Source organism: Chlorocebus sabaeus, chromosome 21 (genome assembly GCF_047675955.1).
Source record: "Chlorocebus sabaeus isolate Y175 chromosome 21, mChlSab1.0.hap1, whole genome shotgun sequence".
NCBI classification, from domain to species: Eukaryota; Metazoa; Chordata; class Mammalia; order Primates; family Cercopithecidae; genus Chlorocebus; species Chlorocebus sabaeus.
The window spans coordinates 112,379,633-112,399,550 of record NC_132924.1 but is presented as its reverse complement, the minus strand read 5'-3'; the positions used below and the strand labels follow the sequence as shown (position 1 = coordinate 112,399,550).

At 43.2% G+C, this 19,918-nt stretch overlaps 1 protein-coding gene and 1 non-coding gene across 2 annotated transcripts in view; one reads left to right on the top strand and one right to left on the bottom strand.

Moving 5' to 3' along the window:
• Nucleotides 1-744: 744 nt before the first annotated feature.
• Nucleotides 745-19,918, bottom strand: part of UBN2 (ubinuclein 2) — a 99,768-nt gene continuing 80,594 nt past the window's right edge. The window contains exon 16 of the mRNA XM_007983118.3: nt 745-1,941. Coding sequence (XP_007981309.1) covers nt 1,888-1,941 — 54 coding nt within the window. The 3' untranslated portion in view covers nt 745-1,887. The remainder of the gene's footprint in view (nt 1,942-19,918) is intronic.
• On the top strand, nt 15,341-15,444 carry LOC119621624 (U6 spliceosomal RNA). The gene has a single exon (XR_005238172.2). It is a non-coding gene; the product is annotated as a U6 spliceosomal RNA (small nuclear RNA).

Sequence of the window (19,918 nt, the reverse complement as noted above, 5' to 3'; positions counted from 1 at the left end):
GGGAGGATTGGAGGGACCCCTGAATTTATAGTTATGTCAGACAGAAGTGTGGGTAACTTGGGGACCCAATGCTAGAGACTGGCCCCGGTCGTATAAGTGAAGGCAGTCTTGTGGGACTGAATGCTTCAACCTGTGAGTCTTAGAGTAACTCTGGGTAGTTACTGTCAAAATGGAATTGAATGGTAAGATTCTTGGTTGGTGTCTGGAGAGTTGGAGAATAGGTTGGTGTCAGGAAGGGAAAAAAACAACTACCCTCATTTGGTGTTGAAGAGGTGTGAGAAAAACCCAACAGTGGTATTGTAAAATGGTGCAACCGCTATGGAAAACTGTATGGCAGTTCTTCGAAAAATTAAAAACAGAACTACCATAAGATTCAGCAGCCCCACTTCTGGGTATATATCCAAAAGAATTGAAAGTAGAAACTCAAACAGATATTTGTACACCCACATTCATTCATGGCAGCATTATTCGCAATAGCCAAGAGGTGAAAACAGCCCACGTGTCCATCAATGGATGAATGGATAAATGAAATGTACTCTATCCACAGCATGTAATATTCAGCCTTACAGAGGAAGGAAATCCTGTCACATGACAAACAACATGACTAACCTTGAAGACATTACACTAAGTGACATAAGCCAGTCACAGAAGGACAAATGCTACATGATTTCACTTATATGAAGTATCTATAGTTGTCAGAGTCATAGATAGAGAGTTGAATGGTGGTTACCAGGAGCTGGAGGTAAGAGGCAAAAAGGAGTTGTTTAATGAGTACACAGTTTCAGTTCTACAAGATCTGGAGATCTATTTTACAACAATGAAAATAGACTTAACACTTAAAACATAGTTAAGAATGATAAATGTTCTGAATTTCTCATACACTTAAAAATTGAAAAATTTCTCTGTCACTTAAAAAACTGATTTTGTTTGATTTTTGGCCTCTATAGATACCCCAAACTTGCATTAATTGAGGTCATCTAAGGTGATGTACATTTGAAGCAAATAGTTATTTTTCCAAGTAATTGAGAGGGCACCTTATAATATGAGAGGTGTTGTAAGGGCTTGACTACAAGACAACTCTTTCCTGGGGATTTTTGGTGGTGGGGGAGTTGGGGACTTTAGGCTCATATGGTACCTTGCCCAGAGTGCACAACTTGTGGGCCTTGTGGAGCCAGCATGAGAACCCAGGACTATCTGACCCCAAAGATAGAGTTCTTAATCATCGCACCTTGGTACCTTTGCAGCCATGGCCACAGCTATTTGGTGAATTAATGGAACAGGATTTGGGAGAATGCTTTTCTGCTTTTCCTTTCCAGTTATGTTAGTGGCCCCAATCCTCTGATCACATTCTCAGTTTATGGGTGCTAAATCCTGGTCTGGGGGCAGCCAACCAGCCTAGAGCAAAGTTGGATTCCAAAGAAGGGTTTGGCCCTCATTTTGAATAGCTGTACAAGTAGAAACATACTGGGACAAGATGTTCTGAGACTTCCTGAAGCTCCTACCTCCATCGCCCATGTAAGAATGCTCTCCTGCCAGTTCCTATGGGTTTGGAGCTATGATAACTAAAAACTCCTATGGCTTAGAATGGAACAACCTTCTCTTCTCTGTAGTGGATTACTTCTGTTTCAGTGGGAATGAAAGTGTCAGGCCAGTGGGGCTCAATACAGAATATACATTAGAATTACCCAGGGAAACTTTCAAAAACACCAGTGACTGGGACCCACTCCCAGAAATTCTGATTCACAAGTTGGGCTAGGGTCCAGGCAACAGTAATATTCTTTTTTTCAAGCTTAATGTGTAGCTGGGGTCAAGAACTGCTGTCTCAGCAGATGAGCAACTGGAACAGTGGTTGACTGGGGGAATCACAAGAGTATTCCAGTTTCTCCTTTACCCTTCTTGCCAGGGTCCAAATTGTTCAGAGACATCTCTAAGGCAAGGCCCCTGTAAGAAAAAAGAAACAAGTCTTATTTTTGAAAAAAAAAAATATTTTGCCACAGCAACTGGCCATACTGACCTCTAAATCGTTCCCTGGCTTTATTTCACACTAATTTCTGCCTTTGGCCTTGAAGTTTATAATTACAAAAAAAAAAAAAAAAATAGAGATTGGATCTTGCTATATTTCCCAGGTTGGTCTCAAATGCCTGGACTCAAGCAATCCTCCCAACATGCTGGGATTACAGGTGTGAGCCACCACAGCCTGCCTGAAGTTCATTATTTTTAAATTGCTGCTAAAAACCTCCGCATTTGAGTTTAATCTTTAGTTTCTACTGACAGGTTTCTAATTTCTTTTCCTTTTTTTTTTTTTTTCTTGAGACAGGGTCTCAGTCTGTCGTGGAATGCAGTGGTATGATCATAGCTCACTGCAGCCTCGACCGCCCCAGCTCAAGCAATCCTCCTGCCTCAGCCTCCTGAATAGCAGGGACTACAGGCATGTGCCACCATACCTGACTATCTGATTTCTGATTTAACATGTTTTTGTGAGTTTCATAATGCTGATGCTGGTTCATCTTTGGTGTGAGTCATGATTCATCCTAATTTTCCCTGGACTCTTTCCCAGTACAAGGTAGATGACCTATGTCTCATCTTCCACGTGAGCCAGGATGCAACTGCTCAGTCAGGACTTCTCACTCTAGCAGCTCTTCTGTCCTAGAAGAGCTGGCTCTAGCTGTGGCCCCTGATATGGTTTGGCTCTGTGTCCCCACCAAAATCTCATGTCAAATGGTAATCCCCACATGTCAAGGGAAGGGCCTCGTGGAAGGTGATTGGATCATGAGGGTGGATTTCCCCCTTGCTATTCTCATGGTAGTGATTTCTTAGGAGAGCTGATGGTTTTAAAGTGTGGCACTTCCCCCTTCACTCTCTCCCCTGACACCATGTAAGACGTGCCTTGCTTCCGCTTCACCTTCCCTCATGATTGTAAGTTTCCCAAGGCCTCCCTAGCCATGTGGAACTGTGAATCAATTAAAGCTCTTTTCTTTATACATTACCCAGTCTCAGATAGTTCTTTATAGCAGGGTGAAAATAGATGAATACAGCTCCTTTCGATATAATCTTTCAAACCCTAGCTGGAATCCTGACACTTCCAGAGTCAACAGAAGAGGAAACTATATAACTTAAGGATAATGAATTAATCTGCCCCACTCACACTCATGTTTATCAACCTCTAGTTCATAAGTATATGGTTTTAAAGGGCAAATAAATATACAGGAGGGATTAGGGAGAATTCTATCAGTTATTCTCCTTGTGATAGAAATTTAAGCAGTTTTCTAAGATGCAGCAGATTTTAGCCAGCCCTGAAGAAATGGGATAATTTTCTGGAAATAAGTCTTCAATAACTGTTGTGGTAACAAGTGATAAGAATTCTGGATTTACTGAACTGCCGGAAGACTCTTACCTTCCATTCTATGCTACTAGTTCATTCAGGCAGAGTGCTATGGTTTTAATGTATCCCCCAAAGTTCATATGTTGAAAACTAGGTTCCTAGTGCAAGTGTTGGGTGGTGAGGCCTAGTAAGTGATTAGGTCATGAGGACAGAGTGCATTACTATTGTTATTGCAGAGTGTTCATTGTCACTAGAGTGGGCTTGTTATAAAAGTGAGTTTGGGCCCCTTTTGCTTTCTTGTCCTTCTGCCTTCTGACATAACACAAAGGCCCTCACCAGATGCCAGCACCTTGATATTGGACTTCCCAGCCCCCAGAATTATGATAAACACATTTTCTTTATAAATTACCTAGTCTGTGGTATTCTCTGATAGTAACACAAAATAGACTAATACACAGAGTAAATAATAAAATGTTGGCTCTGGGCTGGGTACGGTGGCTCACGCCTGTAATCCCAACACTTTGGGAGGCTGAGGTGGGCGGATCACCTGAGGTCGGGAGTTTGAGACCAGCCTGACCAACATGGAGAAACCTCGTCTCTACTAAAAATACAAATTAGCTGGGTGTGGTGGCACATGCCTGTAATTCTAGCTACTCAGGAGGCTGAGGCAGGATAATCGCTTGAACCAGGGAGGCAGAGGTTGCGGTAAGCTGAGACTGCGCCATTGCACTCCAGCCTGGGCAACAAAAGTGAAACTCCATCTCAAAAAAGATAAACAAATAAAATAAAATAAAAAGAAAAGAAGAAGAAGAAAATACGTTTATTAAAAGGATGCAGGGTGCTTCTCACAATTTTATGGTAAGGCTAGAGACCAGGCTTGGGAGTGACATAGCCAACAACCTCACCCAAAATCCTGCCACAGATCTGGTCCAGTGAAAACATCCCCAGGCACAGTCACCACAGTTTGCAATGCTGACACAGTGGCCCTGGGCCGGACCTGGACACCTGCACCAAAGCTACTGCTGCAGCACACTGGCAGTGACTGGCTTCTCTGCTCCCACGTGTGCCAGGATGAGTCTAAGTCATCATCTGGGTCATGTTCTCAAGTGGGTGGTTCTAATTGGCATGGCCTGGGTGATGTGCCCATGTCTTGGCTTCAAGGAAGCCTGGGAAGGCAAATATTTTATCATTCAATGAATTTTACTGCACACCTGTTATGAGTTAGGCACTCTTTTAGGTGCTAAGGAAATCAGAGCAAGCAAAACGGTAAAAGTTCCTATCCTCACAAAGCTTCTGTTTGAGAGACAGGCAGATAATGATAAATGATAAGTAAAACAAAGTTTGTCAAAGTGTGATGTGTGCTATGGGGAAAAATAAAGCCAGAGCTGGGGACTGGACCTGCTGCTTTGTAATGTGTTCTGGAGGTCCTTCCTGAGAAAGTGATATTTGAGCTGAGAGGCAAATGATAGGAGGGTTCTGCCATTTTCAACATGTGTGTGTACATATGCTGTATGGGACAATGCCCATTTTATGTTTGTTTGTTTGTTTGTTTGTTTGTTTTGAGACAGTCTTGCTCTGTTGCCCAGGCAGATCTTGGTTCACTGCAAACTCTGCCTCCTGGGTTCAAGCGATTCTCCTGCCTCAGCCTCCCAAGTAGCTGAGACTACAGGTACATGCCACCATGCCCGGCTAATTTTTGTATTCCTAGTGGAGATGGGGTTTCTCCATGTTGACCAGGCTGGTCATTGAACCGGCTAATTTTTGTACTTTTAGTAGAGATGGGGTTTCTCCATGTTGACCAGGCTGGTCTCAAACCCCTGGCCTCAAGTGATCCACCCCACTTAGCCTCCCAAAGTGCTGGGATTACAGGCGTGAGCCACTGCGCCCAGTGCAATGCCCATGTTTTTAACTAGAGAAACCCTACCTTCACTCCCCAGCCATTGTCAGGTCTCCTCCATCCTGTCCTTCAAGCCTTGTGTGAAGGTAAAGGAGTTCTGGGACAACAGTTTACTATGCCCAGTGAAACTGTGGGGACAGACTCCGAGGGCCCAATCTTTACTCTTCAACTACAGCAAGGACTGGCAACCTGGATGTGCTACCATAAATGGAGGGAGATTTTGGTGGGCAAGTGTCAGGACTGATGAAAATGAGTATACATCAGAGTATATGTGTGTGCATGCATTTCTGTCGAGTGTGATGCTATAGATGTTGTGTCTGAAAGCAGTGATTTCGGCCAGGCACAGTGGCTCATGCCTCAAATCCCAGCACTTTGGGAGGCCGAGACAGGTGGATCGCTTGAGGTCAAGAGTTCGAGACCAGCCTGACCAACATGGTGAACCCCCATCTCTATTAAAAATACAAAACATTAGCCGGGCGTGGTGGCGGGCGCCTGTAATCCCAGCTACTCAGGAGGCTGAGGCAGGAGAATCACTTGAACCCAGGAGGCAGAGGTTGTAGTGAGCCAAGATTGCGCCACTGCACTCCAGCCTGAGTGACAGAGCAAGACTGTCTCAAAAAAAAAAAGAGTGATTTCTAAACTTTTTAATTATGTACTCATATTAGTAAAAGTCTTGTCACTCCCCTGTAAGCCTTTGTATTTATTTTTTAATTATATACATTTACTACTGAAGCATTATAAAATATGAAAAAATAGAAATGTTTTAAAAACATTTTTGAAATGTTTTGAAAATATTTTTGAAAATATTTTTATCAACACTAAAAAAAGTCCTAATTTCTCTCAGTAAAGAAAGATTATGATTGTGTATTTTATTGACAACAACGTAATTCAGCATGTTGCATTGTTCTGAAAAATCTTATTTGTTTGTTTATTTTTTTGAGACATAGTCTCACTCTGTCGTCCAGGCTGGAGTGCAATGGTGCAATCTCGGCTCGCTGCAACTTCTGCCTCCCAGGTTCAAGTGATTCTCCTGCCTGTGCCTGGGTAATTTTTGTATGTTTAGTAGAGACAGGGTTTCACCATATTGGCCAGGCTGGTTTCAAACTTCTGACCTGAGGAGATCTGCCTGCCTCAGCCTCACAAAGTGCTGGGATTACAGGCGTGAGCCACCGCAGCCAGCCATATTCTGAAAAATCTTTAGCATATTATTTCAGGCAACAAAATTGCATAGGATAAACATTTCTAAACATTCATTTTTCAAATTTCTCTCTTCATAGTATAAGTTTCTTTTAAAATTGGCAGTTAAAGTCTAATTAAACCTTAAAAAAATTTTTAACTTAAAGAGACCCATTAAGGATCTCCATTTTTTCCCAAATATCAGCTAGGCATCCATATTAGTCAGGGTTTAGCAAGAAAAAGGGAACCACTGTAGGCCTTTCAAGCAGACAGGAATTGAGTGCAGGGTATTTAAATGCTTATGACATCATAAGAACGGCAGCGGGAATTAGGGGCTAGGGGAAGCCTGCCACCACACAGTGCTTCAGAGTACGGGAGGTTGGTTGCTTCTATCACCCGGGTCAGGAAAATGCAGGAAACCCCTGTTGATGGCAGAGGCCCCAAAGCACTGAGATGGGGCTAATGGATCACTTGGAGGCTACTGTGGGATTTTAGGTCTACCATGGCCTCCAAAATAATAATACCACTTTTTCCTTGCACCTACGAGAACTTGCATGAGTACAAAAAAATCACATCTATTCGAGACCAGCCTGGCCAACATGGTGAAACCCCATCTCTACTAAAAATACCAAAATTAGCCAGGCGTGGTGGCGGGCGCCTGTAATCCCAGCTACTCAGGAGGCTGAGGCAGGAGAATGACTTGAATCTGGGAGGCGGAGGTTGCAGTGAGCCGAGATCGTGTCCGATCTCGGTGATAAGAGTGAGACTCTGTCTCAAAAAAAAAAAAATAAAAATAAAAAAATCAGTCTAGAAGCTTGCAGGCAAGAGAAATTAAGAAATGCAGCTTCCGTAATTCTAGTCCTTGTAATACGGAGAGTAGCATATAAAAATTTGGGAACGAAGCCTGATTGCCAAAAATATGCTGTGAACCTCAGGACAGCACTCTTCTGACAGCCTCTTGTCATCAAAGGAGAGGTCAGTATATGAGAAATGCTTGACTCTTTTGTAAAAGAAAACTAGGTGATTAATTTTGAATTTGACACCCAGCTGATTTTTGTATTTTTTGCTAGAGACAAGGTTTCACCATGTTGGCCAGGCTGAGCTCGAACTCCTGACCTCAAGTGATCTGCCCACCTTGGCCTCCTAAAGTGCTGGGATTACAGGTATGAACCACTGCACCCGGCCAACAATTCTTGTATATGAGATTTTCATGCTTCTTTCCATTACATGGTAGTTTCTGTTATTTGAAGGTCTTGCTTTTAATCAAGTGAACCCACTGATGACATCCTGCGGCATGGAAACTGCAGTACATGATAATACTCAGAATATTATGAAGCTCATAACAGGCAAGTTGGACCTGCTGGATACAAGGAGAGAGTGAGCGATTCCTTCTCATCACTGCCACTTGTCAGCTTCCTGGGTGACTTCTTTCTGTCCTGTGTGAAACTGGGGGTGGTTTACACAGCCTTTCCAGGAAATAGCAGAACAATCTTCCTCTTTGGTTTTCTAAAAAAATCCAGCCGAGCGTGGTGGCTCACGCCTGTAATCCCAGCACTTTGGGAGGCCAAGGTGGGCAGATCATGAGGTCAGGAGATCGAGATCGAGATCATCCTGGCCAACATGGTGAAACCCCGTCTATACTAAAAATACAAAAATTTGCTGGGTGTGGTGGGACGCCACAGCACTCCAGCCTGGCGACAGAGTGAGACTCCGTCTCAAAAAAAACCAAAAGTCCAGATGGTATAACATGAAAGCTCCAAAGTTCCAAGTTCCAATGAAACATCTTCCCATTGCTGGCTTAGATTGCCCTGGCCTGGAAGTGGCCAAGAGGGCCAGGGGACATGGCCCACCTGTTTCCCTGACCTGTCCTTCTACACTCCGATGCAGCCTTTTGCTGAAGGAGCTAAGGTATGAACAAAAAACAAGTTTGCTTTCTCAGGAGTGCCCCTACAAATCAGTTGTAATGATATGTTCTTTCCTAGGCCTGGATGACATTTATAGTTTTTCCAGCCTCTTTTGGGTAACAAACAGGTTAAAGAGTTTCTTGTTTTGTTTTTTGTTTTTGTTTTCTTAAAAAATAGTCTTGGCTGGGCGCGGTGGCTCATGCCTGTAATCCCAGCACTTTGGGAGGCTGAGTTGGGTGGATCACCTGAGGTCAAGAGTTCAAGACCAGCCTGGCTAACATGATGAAACCCCATCTCTACTAAAAATACACAAATTAGCCAGGCGTAGTGGCATGTGTCTATAGTCCCAGCTACTCCAGAGGCTGAGGCAGGAGTGTCACTTGAACCTGGGAGGGAGAGGTTGCAGTGAGCCGAGATTGCGCCCCTGCACTCCAGCCTGGGTGACACAAGATTCTGTCTCAAAAACAAAAAAAGAAAAAAAAAAGAAAAAAAGAAAAGTCTCTTTTTCTAGGTATTAGTCAGTCTTATCCAGTGTCATCTCAAAACTTCAACTGTCATTGACTTGAAAGCCTCTCTCCTTCTCCAGCCTGGAGTGTGTGGGGTCACGGTCAGTGTCATTCCTCTTTCTCATACTGCCTCCTCCGGCCTCGCTGGCTGCTGTCCCTGGCCTGCTGCTGTCCTCGGGAAGCAGGCGAAGGAAGGTCAGGTTTCACTCCATGAGTTGAGTCAGGGAGTGACAGATTCCAAATGGTGCTTCTTTTCTCCTAGGTGTCTTCTCATGGGTTCTGCAGAGTCTCCACCCCAGGCCACCTGCTGTCCCCCGGAGGCTACACCTTCTCCAGCTGGACACTAGGATACCTGCCCAGCCCCTTAGGCTCCAGAAGTCCTCCCCTCCACTGAGGTTACCCCATCCCTCTGGTGTTCCCTTTGCCTGGAACAAGGCCGCCTCCCTTTCTAGAAAACCATGGCAGGCAGGCTGCAGGAACTCTGAGAGTGCAAACCACGCCAAAGGCGGCCATCTCCAGGGGCTAGCCACCGACAGGGAGTCAAATCCCAGTCTACGTGTCCCTCAAACTCCAGAAGACATGTCACACTTTCCAAAAGGTCCTCTTGAAGTGCTCCATTATTTAGCATGAGATGAAGATGAGGCACCCACCCCCTCCTGCCTAGGGAGAAGGGCCATGTCCAGCACACAGACAACTGCTCCAAAGCAAGCCTCTCACATTCTGCCAAGGCCGGGATGTGGATGCCAAGCTAATCCTTCCCAATGTGGAGCGAATGGTTTTACAATCTCAGCATGAGCTGCGAAGGTGATTTAGCTCCTCCTGCCTTTAGAATGTGGAAGTACTTGGCACCTACTGTTTTGTTCTCAGACTTTGGGGTGACTGGTGAAACTGACACAGAAAGAGTCCCATTTTAGTAAAAGAAATTATGATTATAAAAAGTAACCCCTTCCTCACGCCAGGATACCTGATGTGCCGCAGGTGTCTCATGACAGCCTGACTTAGGAAGCGGGTTGTGTGAAGGCATAGCTAATACAGAATTATTACATATTTATATATTACATCCTTATGTTAATATGACTTTTTATACAAAATATATAGAGGATGTTTTTCTTTTTTCTTCTTCTTTTTGAGATGGAGTCTCACCCTGTCGCCCAAGCTGGAGTGCAGTGGCATGATCTTGGCTCACTGCAACCTCTGCCTCCCGGCTTCAAGTGATCCTCCTGCCTCAGCCTCCTGAGTAGCTCGGATTACAGGTGCCCACTAACACATCTGGCTAATTTTTGTATTTTTAGTAGAGATGGGGTTTCACCATGTTGGCCAGGCTGGTCTCTAACATCTGACCTCAAGTGATCTGCCCACTTCGGCCTCCCTAAGTGTTGGGATTATAGGCATGAGCCACTGTGACTAAAATCCCAGCACTTTGCCAGAATTTTTGTTTTTGACATTATGGACAATTAGATGTGCAGATAAATCTCTGTCAATATAGGCTACCTTAAAGTGTTGGGTGAAATTTTGTTTTGTTTTTGAGACAGTCTCTGTCGCCCAGGCTGGAGTGCAGTATTGTCATCTCGCCTCACTGCAACCTCCGCCTCCCGGTTCAAGCGATTCTCCTGCCTCAGCCTCCTGAGTAGCTGGGATTACAGGCACTCGCCACCATGCCCGGCTAATGTTTGTATTTTTAGTAGAGACGGGGTTTCACCATGTTGGCTAGGTTGGTCTCAAACTCCTGACCTCAGGTGATCTGCCCGCCTCGGCCTCCCAAACTGCTGGGATTATAGGCATGAGCCATCACGCCTGGTCAGAATTTTTGTTTTTGAAATTATGGATAATTAGATGTGCAGAGAAATCTCTGTCAATAGAGACTACTTTGAGTGTTGGGTGAAATTTTAATAAATACATAAAAAAATACTTTAAAGCATGACTGAGCTAACAGGGAAGTAAAGAAGACCAGAATAACTGGAGGTCAGAGGAGGAGGACCTGGAAGGAGAAAGGAACAGCGGCGTTTGCCTTGAGGGCCTATGGTAATCCCTGGTGGCCTAGAGGCTGGAATTTCTTATCATTTTTTTATTTTTTAGAGATGGAGTGTCTGCTATGTTGCCCAGGCTGGACTTGAACTCCTAGGCTCAAGCAATCCTCTTGCCTCAGCCTCCAAGGTAGCTGGGACTACAGGTGGGCATCTGCGCAACTGGCTTTAGAGTCTGGATTTTTAATTTGCCTCAGGCAACCAAAAGGAAAGAAGGCCCCAGAAAGGCATGGTGGGACAGCAGATCAAGGCTCATGCCTGTAATCCCAGCTCATGTCTGTAATCCCAGCACTTCGGGAAGCCAAGGATGGCAGATTGCTGGAGGTCAGGAGTTCGAAATCAGCCTGGCCAACATGGCGAAACCCCGTCTCTACTAAAAATACAAAAATTAGCCAGGCGTGGTGGTGCCCACCTGTAATCCCAGCTACTCGGGAGACTGAGGCAGGAGAACTGCTTGAGCCCGGGAGGCAAGAGGTTTCAGTGAGCTGAGATTGCACCTCTGAACTCCAGCCTGGGCAACAGAGCAACATTCCATCTCAAAAAAAAAAAAAAAAAAAGGGGCCGGGCGCGGTGGCTCAAGCCTGTAATCCCAGCACTTTGGGAGGCCAAGACGGGCGGATCACTAGGTCAGGAGATCGAGACCATCCTGGCTAACACGGTGAAACCCCGTCTCTACTAAAAAATACAAAAAACTAGCCGGGCAAGGTGGCAGGTGCCTGTAGTCCCAGCTACTCCGGAGGCTGAGGCAGGAGAATGGCGTAAACCCGGGAGGCGGAGCTTGCAGTGAGCTGAGATCGGGCCACTGCACCCCAGCCTGGGAGACAGAGCGAGACTCCGTCTCAAAAAAAAAAAAAAAAAAAAGATTCTTGCACTCTTGCCTAATGCTGGGGCCTCAAAGACAGGAAATTGCTGAGAATGAAAAAAGCATCCCTGACCTTGCTGAGAAGAAGCTTTTCTGTCTTGACTGCAGTGTTGGGTGGGTGGCAGGGTAGAAACCCCCCACAGGAGTCCTTAACCACCAGCCGGAGAACCGCCCACTGGAGTCCTTAACCACCAGCTCTTACCACTTGCATGAACTTGTGGCTGAAATCCATCCTAACTTCGCGGCCCAGAGATCCTAAGCTGAAAATTAATTTGAAAGGGTCAGTAATGTCCCTAGGAACCTGGAAGAAGCAAAGCAAGTCCTCTGTAAAGGAGAGGACTCTAAAGCAAGTCCTTTCTAAAGAAGAAATCCTTCTTGTTTAAATCCAGGCCTCAAATTTTAAAACAATTAGTTGGGTGTGGTGGCACGCACCTGCAGGCCCAACTATTTGGGAGGCTGAGGTGGGAGGATCACTTGAGCCAAGGAGGTCAGGGCTGCAGTAAGAAATGATCATGTCACTGCATTCCGGCCTGGGCATACAATGAAACACTGTCTTAAAAACACAAACAAACAAAATATCCAGGCCTCAAGGAATGTCCATAAAGTTCTGAAGTGCAGGGATATATCATACAAAAATCACTAAACACACAGAGAAATAAGCCACCATGAGCAAGTTGGTAGAAAACAGTAAACTGCACAATCAGACCCACAGTCTAAGTTCAGGTCTGACTCAGGTGCCTGGAAGTTTGCTCTAGGAAAGGCTGCTGGTGCTCCCAGCCCACTTGCTAAAGCACAGGCTGGGGGCTGGACCTTGCCCATGCCCCTGACTGTATGTCACCAGCTAAGGAAGCTGATAAGCTCAGGGAAAAACAAGCTCGGAGGTTAAAATCACCAGATATTTTAAGAGTACAATCACATCAAAGGAGACAAACTCCTACACAAATCAGGACTCTAAAATAAGCACAACAAAGATCCTCAGAGAGATAAGAGGATGGTAACGAGGAACAAGCAGTGGCACAGAATCCAGTGGAAACACTGATATGAAGTTGGTAACAAACTCAGTAGAGTGGATAAAAACAATAATAGTTGGGCTGCATGCGCTGTAATCCCAGCACTTTGGGAGGCCGAGGTGGGTGGCTCACCCGAGGTCAGGAGTTTGAGACTAGCCTGGCCAACATGGTGAGACCCCATCTCTACTAAAAATGCAAAAATTAGCTGGGTGTGGTGGCAGGCACTTGTGATCCCGGCTACTTGGGAGGCTGAGGCAGGAGAATCACTTGAACGCAGGAGGTGGAGGTTGCAGTGAGCCAAGATTGTGCCACTGCACTCCAGCCTGGCTAACAGAGCGAGACTGTGTCTCAAAAAAAAAACAAAAAAACAAAAAAACAAGAATAGCTGAAAAATGAATAATAAATCAGCTGAAGAAATTTTTCTAGAAGGTACCGAAAAGTAATAAGGAGATGGAAAATACCAAAGAACGTTTAAGAGATATGGAAAATATTAGTGTCAATATCTGCCTAATACAAGTTCCAGAAAAAGAGAAAATGGATGTAAGAAAGAGAATGTATTAAAAAATTTTAAGTGTGTGTATTTCATGTTGGGAGTCAAAAAAAAAAAAAAAAAGAAGAAGAAAAAAAAGCTTAAGTGTGAAGTTTTAAAGATTAATTTTGAGACCAGACTGGGCAATGTAGTGAGACCCTGTCTCTAAAAAAGATTAAAAATTAGCTGGGTGTGGTGGTGTGCACGATATAGTTCCAACTACTTGGGAGGCTGAGGTGGGAGGATCAGTTGAGCCTGGGAGGTGGAGGCTGCAGTGAGCCGTGCACTCCAGCTTGGATGGCAGAGCAAGACCCGATCTCAAATAATAATAATAAAGATTAATGATAAAAAGATCGCAATGCAAAGGTCTTGTGGAACATCAAACAGAATAGAGAAGGAAAAATCTAAACTTTGACATACTGTAATGAAATTTAGGAACACTGGCCTCTAGTCCTAGCTACTCGGGAGGTCGAGGTGGGAGAACTGCTTGAACCCAGGAGGCAGAGGTTGCAGTGAGCCAAGACCACACCATTGCACTCCAGCCTGGGTGACAGAGTAAGACTCCATCTCAAAAAAAAAAAAGAAATTTAGGAACATCGAAGACCAAAAAAAAAAAGAAAACAAAATTCTAAAAGCTTATAGAAAGAAGGAATATAGTTCACAAAAGAATAAAAATTGGATTGGCATTAGTCTTCCTAACAGAAAAATTAGAGACAAAAAAGCAATGAAACTATATATATATACACACACATTTTTTTAAATTTATATTTTTATAATTATATGTATATAATTTTATTTTTTTGAGACAGAGTTGCACTCTTGCCATTCAGGCTGGAGTGCAGTGGCGCGATCTCTGCTCATTGCAGCCTTTGCTTCCTGGGTTCAAGTGATTCTCTAGACTCAGCCTCCCGAGCAACTGGGATTACAGACCCCTGCCACCATGCCCAGCTAAGTTTTGTATTTATAGTAGAGATGGGTTTTCACCATGTTGGCCAGGCTGATCTGCTTGCCTCAGCCTCCCAAAGTGTGGGATTATAGGCATGAGCCACCGTATATGGCCATAAAATTATATTTCTAAGTGATGAAGGAAAAGAACCTAGAAAATTACATCCCATTAAACTATTATTTAAATGTGAAGAAGCAAAGATGATACTTTCAGACATACAAGGTTTTAACAAGTTTACAACCAGCACAGAAACCTCTCTGAAAACTCTCCTGGAATAAGTACTTTTATACTTCATATAAGTATATTATACTTAATATACTAAGAACTTACTAAGCACATGAAAAGATGTTCAACACCATTAGTCATTATGAAAATTCAAAACAAAAGAATAACAAGATACCACTTATACCCACTGGGAGATGACAGCCATAATTTAAAAAATGAAAAATGACAAATGCTGATGAGAATGTAGAGGAACTGGAACTCTTTTTTTTTTTTTTTTTTTTTAGATTAAGTCTCTCGCTCTTGTCCCCCAGGCTGGAATGCAATGGCGCGATAGCTCACTGCAACCTCTGCTTCCCAGGTTCAACCAATTCTCCTGCCTCAGCCTCCCCAGTAGCTGGGATTACAGGCACCTGCCACCACGCCTGGCTAATTTTTGTGTTTTTAGTAGAGATGGGGTTTCACCATGTTGGCCAAGCTGGTCTCGAACTCCTGACCTCACAAAGTGCTGGGATTACAGGTGTGAGCCACCGCGCCTGGCCTGAGCCACTGTGCCCGGCCAGAACTGGAACTCTTATACATTGCTGGTGGGAATGTAAAATGGTTTGGTTACTGTGGAAAAGAGCTTGGTAATTCCTCAAATGAAACATAGTTACCATGAAACCCAGCAATTCCACTCCTAGGTCTATACCTAAGAGGACTGAAAACATATATCCACATAAAAACTTGTGCACAAGTGTTAATAGGGGCATTATTCATAATAGCTAAAAAGTGGAAACAGTCCAAGTGTCTGTCAACTGATGAATGGGTAAACTGTGACATATTCATACAACGAGATATTATTTGGGGTATAGATATCTGGATATTAAATTTAATACCAGACAGGGAAAAAGTCACAAAGAAAAATGAGGGACATCATATTGGTAAAAGAACATTGTATCAGTGCTCGCTTCAGCAGCACATATACTAAAACTGGAATGATACAAAGATTAGCACTGCCCCTGCACAAAGATGATACACAAATTCCTGAAGCGTTCCATATTTTTAAAAAGATATTATATCAAAAAGATACAACCATAATGAACATATATGCATCCAAAAACATTCATGGTTCTTTGAAAAGTTATTGAGAAGGAAGAATGGCAAGACTGACTAAGAGTAAGATGATGCATCTAAACAAAGCACAGCATGAAAACAGAAACAAACACACAGGAGCTTACAAACAATTAAAAACTGGCCAGGCATGGTGGCTCACGTCTGTAATCCCAGCACTTTGGGAGATCAAGATGGGCAGATCCCTTGAAGTCAGGAGTTTGAGACCATCCTGGCCAACATGGTGAAACCTTGTCCCTACTAAAAATACAAAAATTAGCTGGGTGCGATGGCACATGCCTATAATTCCAGCTACTTGGGAGGCTGAGGCAGGACACTAGCTTGAACCCGGGAGACAGAGGTTGCAGTGAGTTGAGATCATACCATAGCACTCCAGCCTCGGTGACAGACTATGTCTAAATAAATAAATAAATAATTCCACAAATACACTTTTTATTTTTTTTATTTTTTTGAGACAGAGTCTCGCTCTGTTGTCCAGGCTGGAGTGCAGTGGTGTGATCTCGGCTCACTTCAACCTCTGCCTCCTGGGTTCAAGTGATTCTCCTGCCTCAGACTTCCCAGTAACTGGGACTACAGGCGCCCACCACCACGCCCAGCCAATTTTTGTATTTTTAGTAGAGACAGGCTTTCACCATATTGGCCAGGCTAGTCTCGAACTCCTGACCTTGTGATCCACCAGCCTTAGCCTCCCAAAGTGCTGGGATTACAGGCATGAGCCACTGCACCCAGCCACAAATACACTTCTAAAATAATTTCTGGGCCAGGTGCGGTGACTCACGCCTATAATCCCAGAATTTGGGAGGCTGAGGCAGGCGGATCACCTGAGGTCAGGAGTTCAAGGCCAGCCTGACCAACATGGTGAAACCCCATCTCTACTAAAAATACAAAATTAGCTGGGCGTGGTGGCACACGCCTGTAATCCCAGCTACTTGGGAGGCTGAGGCAGGAGAATCGCTTGAACCCGGGAGGCGGAGGTTGCAATGAGCCGAGATCGCGCCACTGCACTCCAGCCTGGGCAACAGAGCATAACTCTCTGTCTCAAAAGAAAAAAAAAATTCTGTCAGTGTTGATCATATATAGGTATTATGGGAAAAGCACTTGATCTAATTCAACTCATGCATATAATCAACCTTCCCAGAAAATCAGGAATAGAACTTTAAGTTCATAAAAACTATATACCAAAAATCTAGAATAACACCATACTTAATGGAGAAGACTTAGATCAATAAGGAACAAGATTTTAATGTTCCCATTAAAATACGGAACACAGATGCCACTTTCCCCATTACTGTTTAGCATAGTATTAAAGGATCAGTCTAATGCTCTAAGACAAGATGTAAAATGTGAAATTGAAAGAGATAAAACCATCATTATTTGTACATTATATGATCACTTCCATTGAAAAGCTAATAAAATAATCAGATGAGTTATTAGAATAACAGTTTAGCAAAATTGCTGGACATAAAATCAACTTTAAAGGATCAACAGCATTCCTTAGTACTGACAACAAATCAGAAAACAAAGAATAAGATACAATTCATGGAAGCAACAGCTATAAAATACCTAGAAATTAATGTATGAACAAGACCTTCATAGAGAAGTTTTAAAAGCTTTATTGGAAGACACACAAAACAATCTGTAACTTAAAGATTCTATTATTCTCCTTAAACCACTCTACAGGCCTCAAAGAAGGTGAATTCAATGCAAATTCAATCCTAATCAATATTTCAACTGGATTTTAAATGGAAGTGGAAAAGTTTATTCTAAAATTTATATGGAAGAATAAAAATCCATAATTAGCTGGGCCAACATAGAATAACAAAGATGGGACTCTCTTTACTAGATATTAAGGCATATTGTTAAGTCTATGGTAATAGAAAACTGTAAGATACTGGTGTGGAAATAAAAAAAGCAATGGAACAGAACAAAGCTCAAAAATAGATCTTTCCATATATGAGAACTGGGTATATGATAAAAATGGTACCACAAATTAATGGGAGAAGTATTGATCTGTTAGGTGGCATTGGGAAAACTGCTTCACTAAACATAGAATAATAAAGTTGGATCCCTACATTACACAATATACAAAGGTAGATGCCAGATGGATTGTAAATGAAAATGTGAAGGCAAAACTATAACGCTCATAGGAGAAAATTCTGGAGGATATCTTTGTGGTATAGGACTAGGGAAATATTTCATAAGTAAACTGTCCCAAACACAAACATAAGACAAAAAGTAGATGAATCAAAAAGTAAGGATTTCTGTTCAATAAAGTATGTCACAGACAAAGTTAAAAGACAGGTAACAGACAAAAGTAACTGACACATCTAAAACTGGTAAGAGATTAATATCCACAACAAGACACCAAAATGCAATTGCACAATGAGCAAAGATCAGCACCCAACTGACAGAAGGGAAGACTAACTATCACCTTGTTTTTGGTAATAAGGAATTGAACATAACCTAGTTACCCACTGTGAGGGGAACAGGTGTGTATAACGTGGTGCGTGCACACTAGGGAATCTGTGCGGCAGTAAGAAGCAACACCCCGAATGGACGCACAGCAACATGGATGCATCTAAGTAGAAAACAGGAAACACGGCTATCACAGTACCATTGGTATGAATTAGAATTGTATACATAAACACAATACTACTTACTTTGAAGAATGCCTGCAAAACAAGGGGCGCATATCAAAAAAGTAAGGGTGGAGACTATGGGACAGAGCAGAGTGGGGACTAAGGAAGAGGAGAAACTTAATGGATAATGAAGTGAGGGAATGAGTTCTCGAGCTGACTGATGATGACAATGTGCTATGAATCAAGGCATATGGTTGACGCATTTCTTTGCATTTGAGTACAAAGTAGAAATTATCCACAGCACATACTCACATATAGTTTGAAACTACAGCACGCATTTGACTACAGAAAGAGAGACTGAGGCTCTCATGGACTCCCTGCGGAGCCAGGTCCTCGGAATGGCAGAGCAGACAGAGCTGGATCTTGGTGACATGGAGTCACTCCATGACGCTTCAACTAAACCATGTATCTGTAAGACTACTCAGATGAACCAGAAGATTCCCTTGACTTTTTCAGCCAGGAGTTTCTGATACCTGTGATGAAACAATTTTAACTGCTATCTATCTATGCCTGTACTTTAAGCAATAAATACACCAGATTTTTAAACAACACTATAACTTCACTTCTATACTTTTGGGAAATTAGGGGACCAAGAGGAAGAATACATTTAAGAAGTAAAAAGACAAGAGACAGAATAATAGTAGCCACCATTTATAAGCTCTTATTATGTGCTAGGCACTGCGCTAGGTGCTTTCCATACTTTGTCTCTAACCCAAACAACACACCCGTCTGGGGTCCCATCCCTGTGCAGAGGAGGAAATGGGCTTGAAAGGGAAAGCATCTTGTCTAGAGTGACACAGCTTCACAATGGGGTCCTGTGAACTCGTCTGTCTGCCGTCAACCTGTTCTTCACACCACGCCACCCACTAGAAAAGATGATGGGGAAATGAAGAAGGGACAAACACAGAGACACAGAAGAGGCAAATATACAGAAGGAGAAAAACCAAACAATGCCTAGGCACGTATGGAGGACCGATGTTTTCTGAAGTAAGGACACTCAGGACATGTCAGAGTATGCCTGCCTGAGAAGAGATTGTCATTGTCCTTTGAAAAGTGTATGATCTCACGATTAACCCGACCCTTACTAAATTGAAAGGCATCTCTTCTGCCTGTTTCCAATTATCAAAAATCTTAAACAAAAGACTGATTTTCTCAAGTATTTCTCAAAGCTTTGTATGTATAGGAAGCAGTGGTACAGATTTCAGACAGACTCAAATCTAGTTAGATCATTTATTGTCCATGGCAAAGCAAACTTTTGACTGTCCATTTGCATTATATACAGATGGCAAATATATAAAGGATACTGTGGTTTACCTCTGATAGTAACCTAATCACCCATCAATAAGTGGTATCACAACTATAGAATACTATGAAGCTGTTCAAAGAACCAGACAGACCTCTATGTACTGTGAAATAACCTCCAAGATTAACTTAAAAATGCTAGATACAGTGTATATGTATGCTAAGTTTATGTATGTATTTATTTTTGAGACGGAATCTCACTCTGTGGCCCAGGCTGGAGTGCAGTAGCACGATCTTGGCTCACCGCAACCTCCGCCTCCCAAGCACAAACGATTCTCCTGCCTCAGCCTCCCGAGTATCTGGGATTGCAGACACGCGTCACCATGCCCGGCTGATTTTTTTGTATTTTTGGTAGAGATGGGGTTTCACCATGTTGGCCAGGTTAGTTTCAAACTCCTGACCTCAAGTGATCTGCCTCCCTTGGCCTCCCAAAATGCTGGGATTAAAGGCGTAACCACGGTGCCCA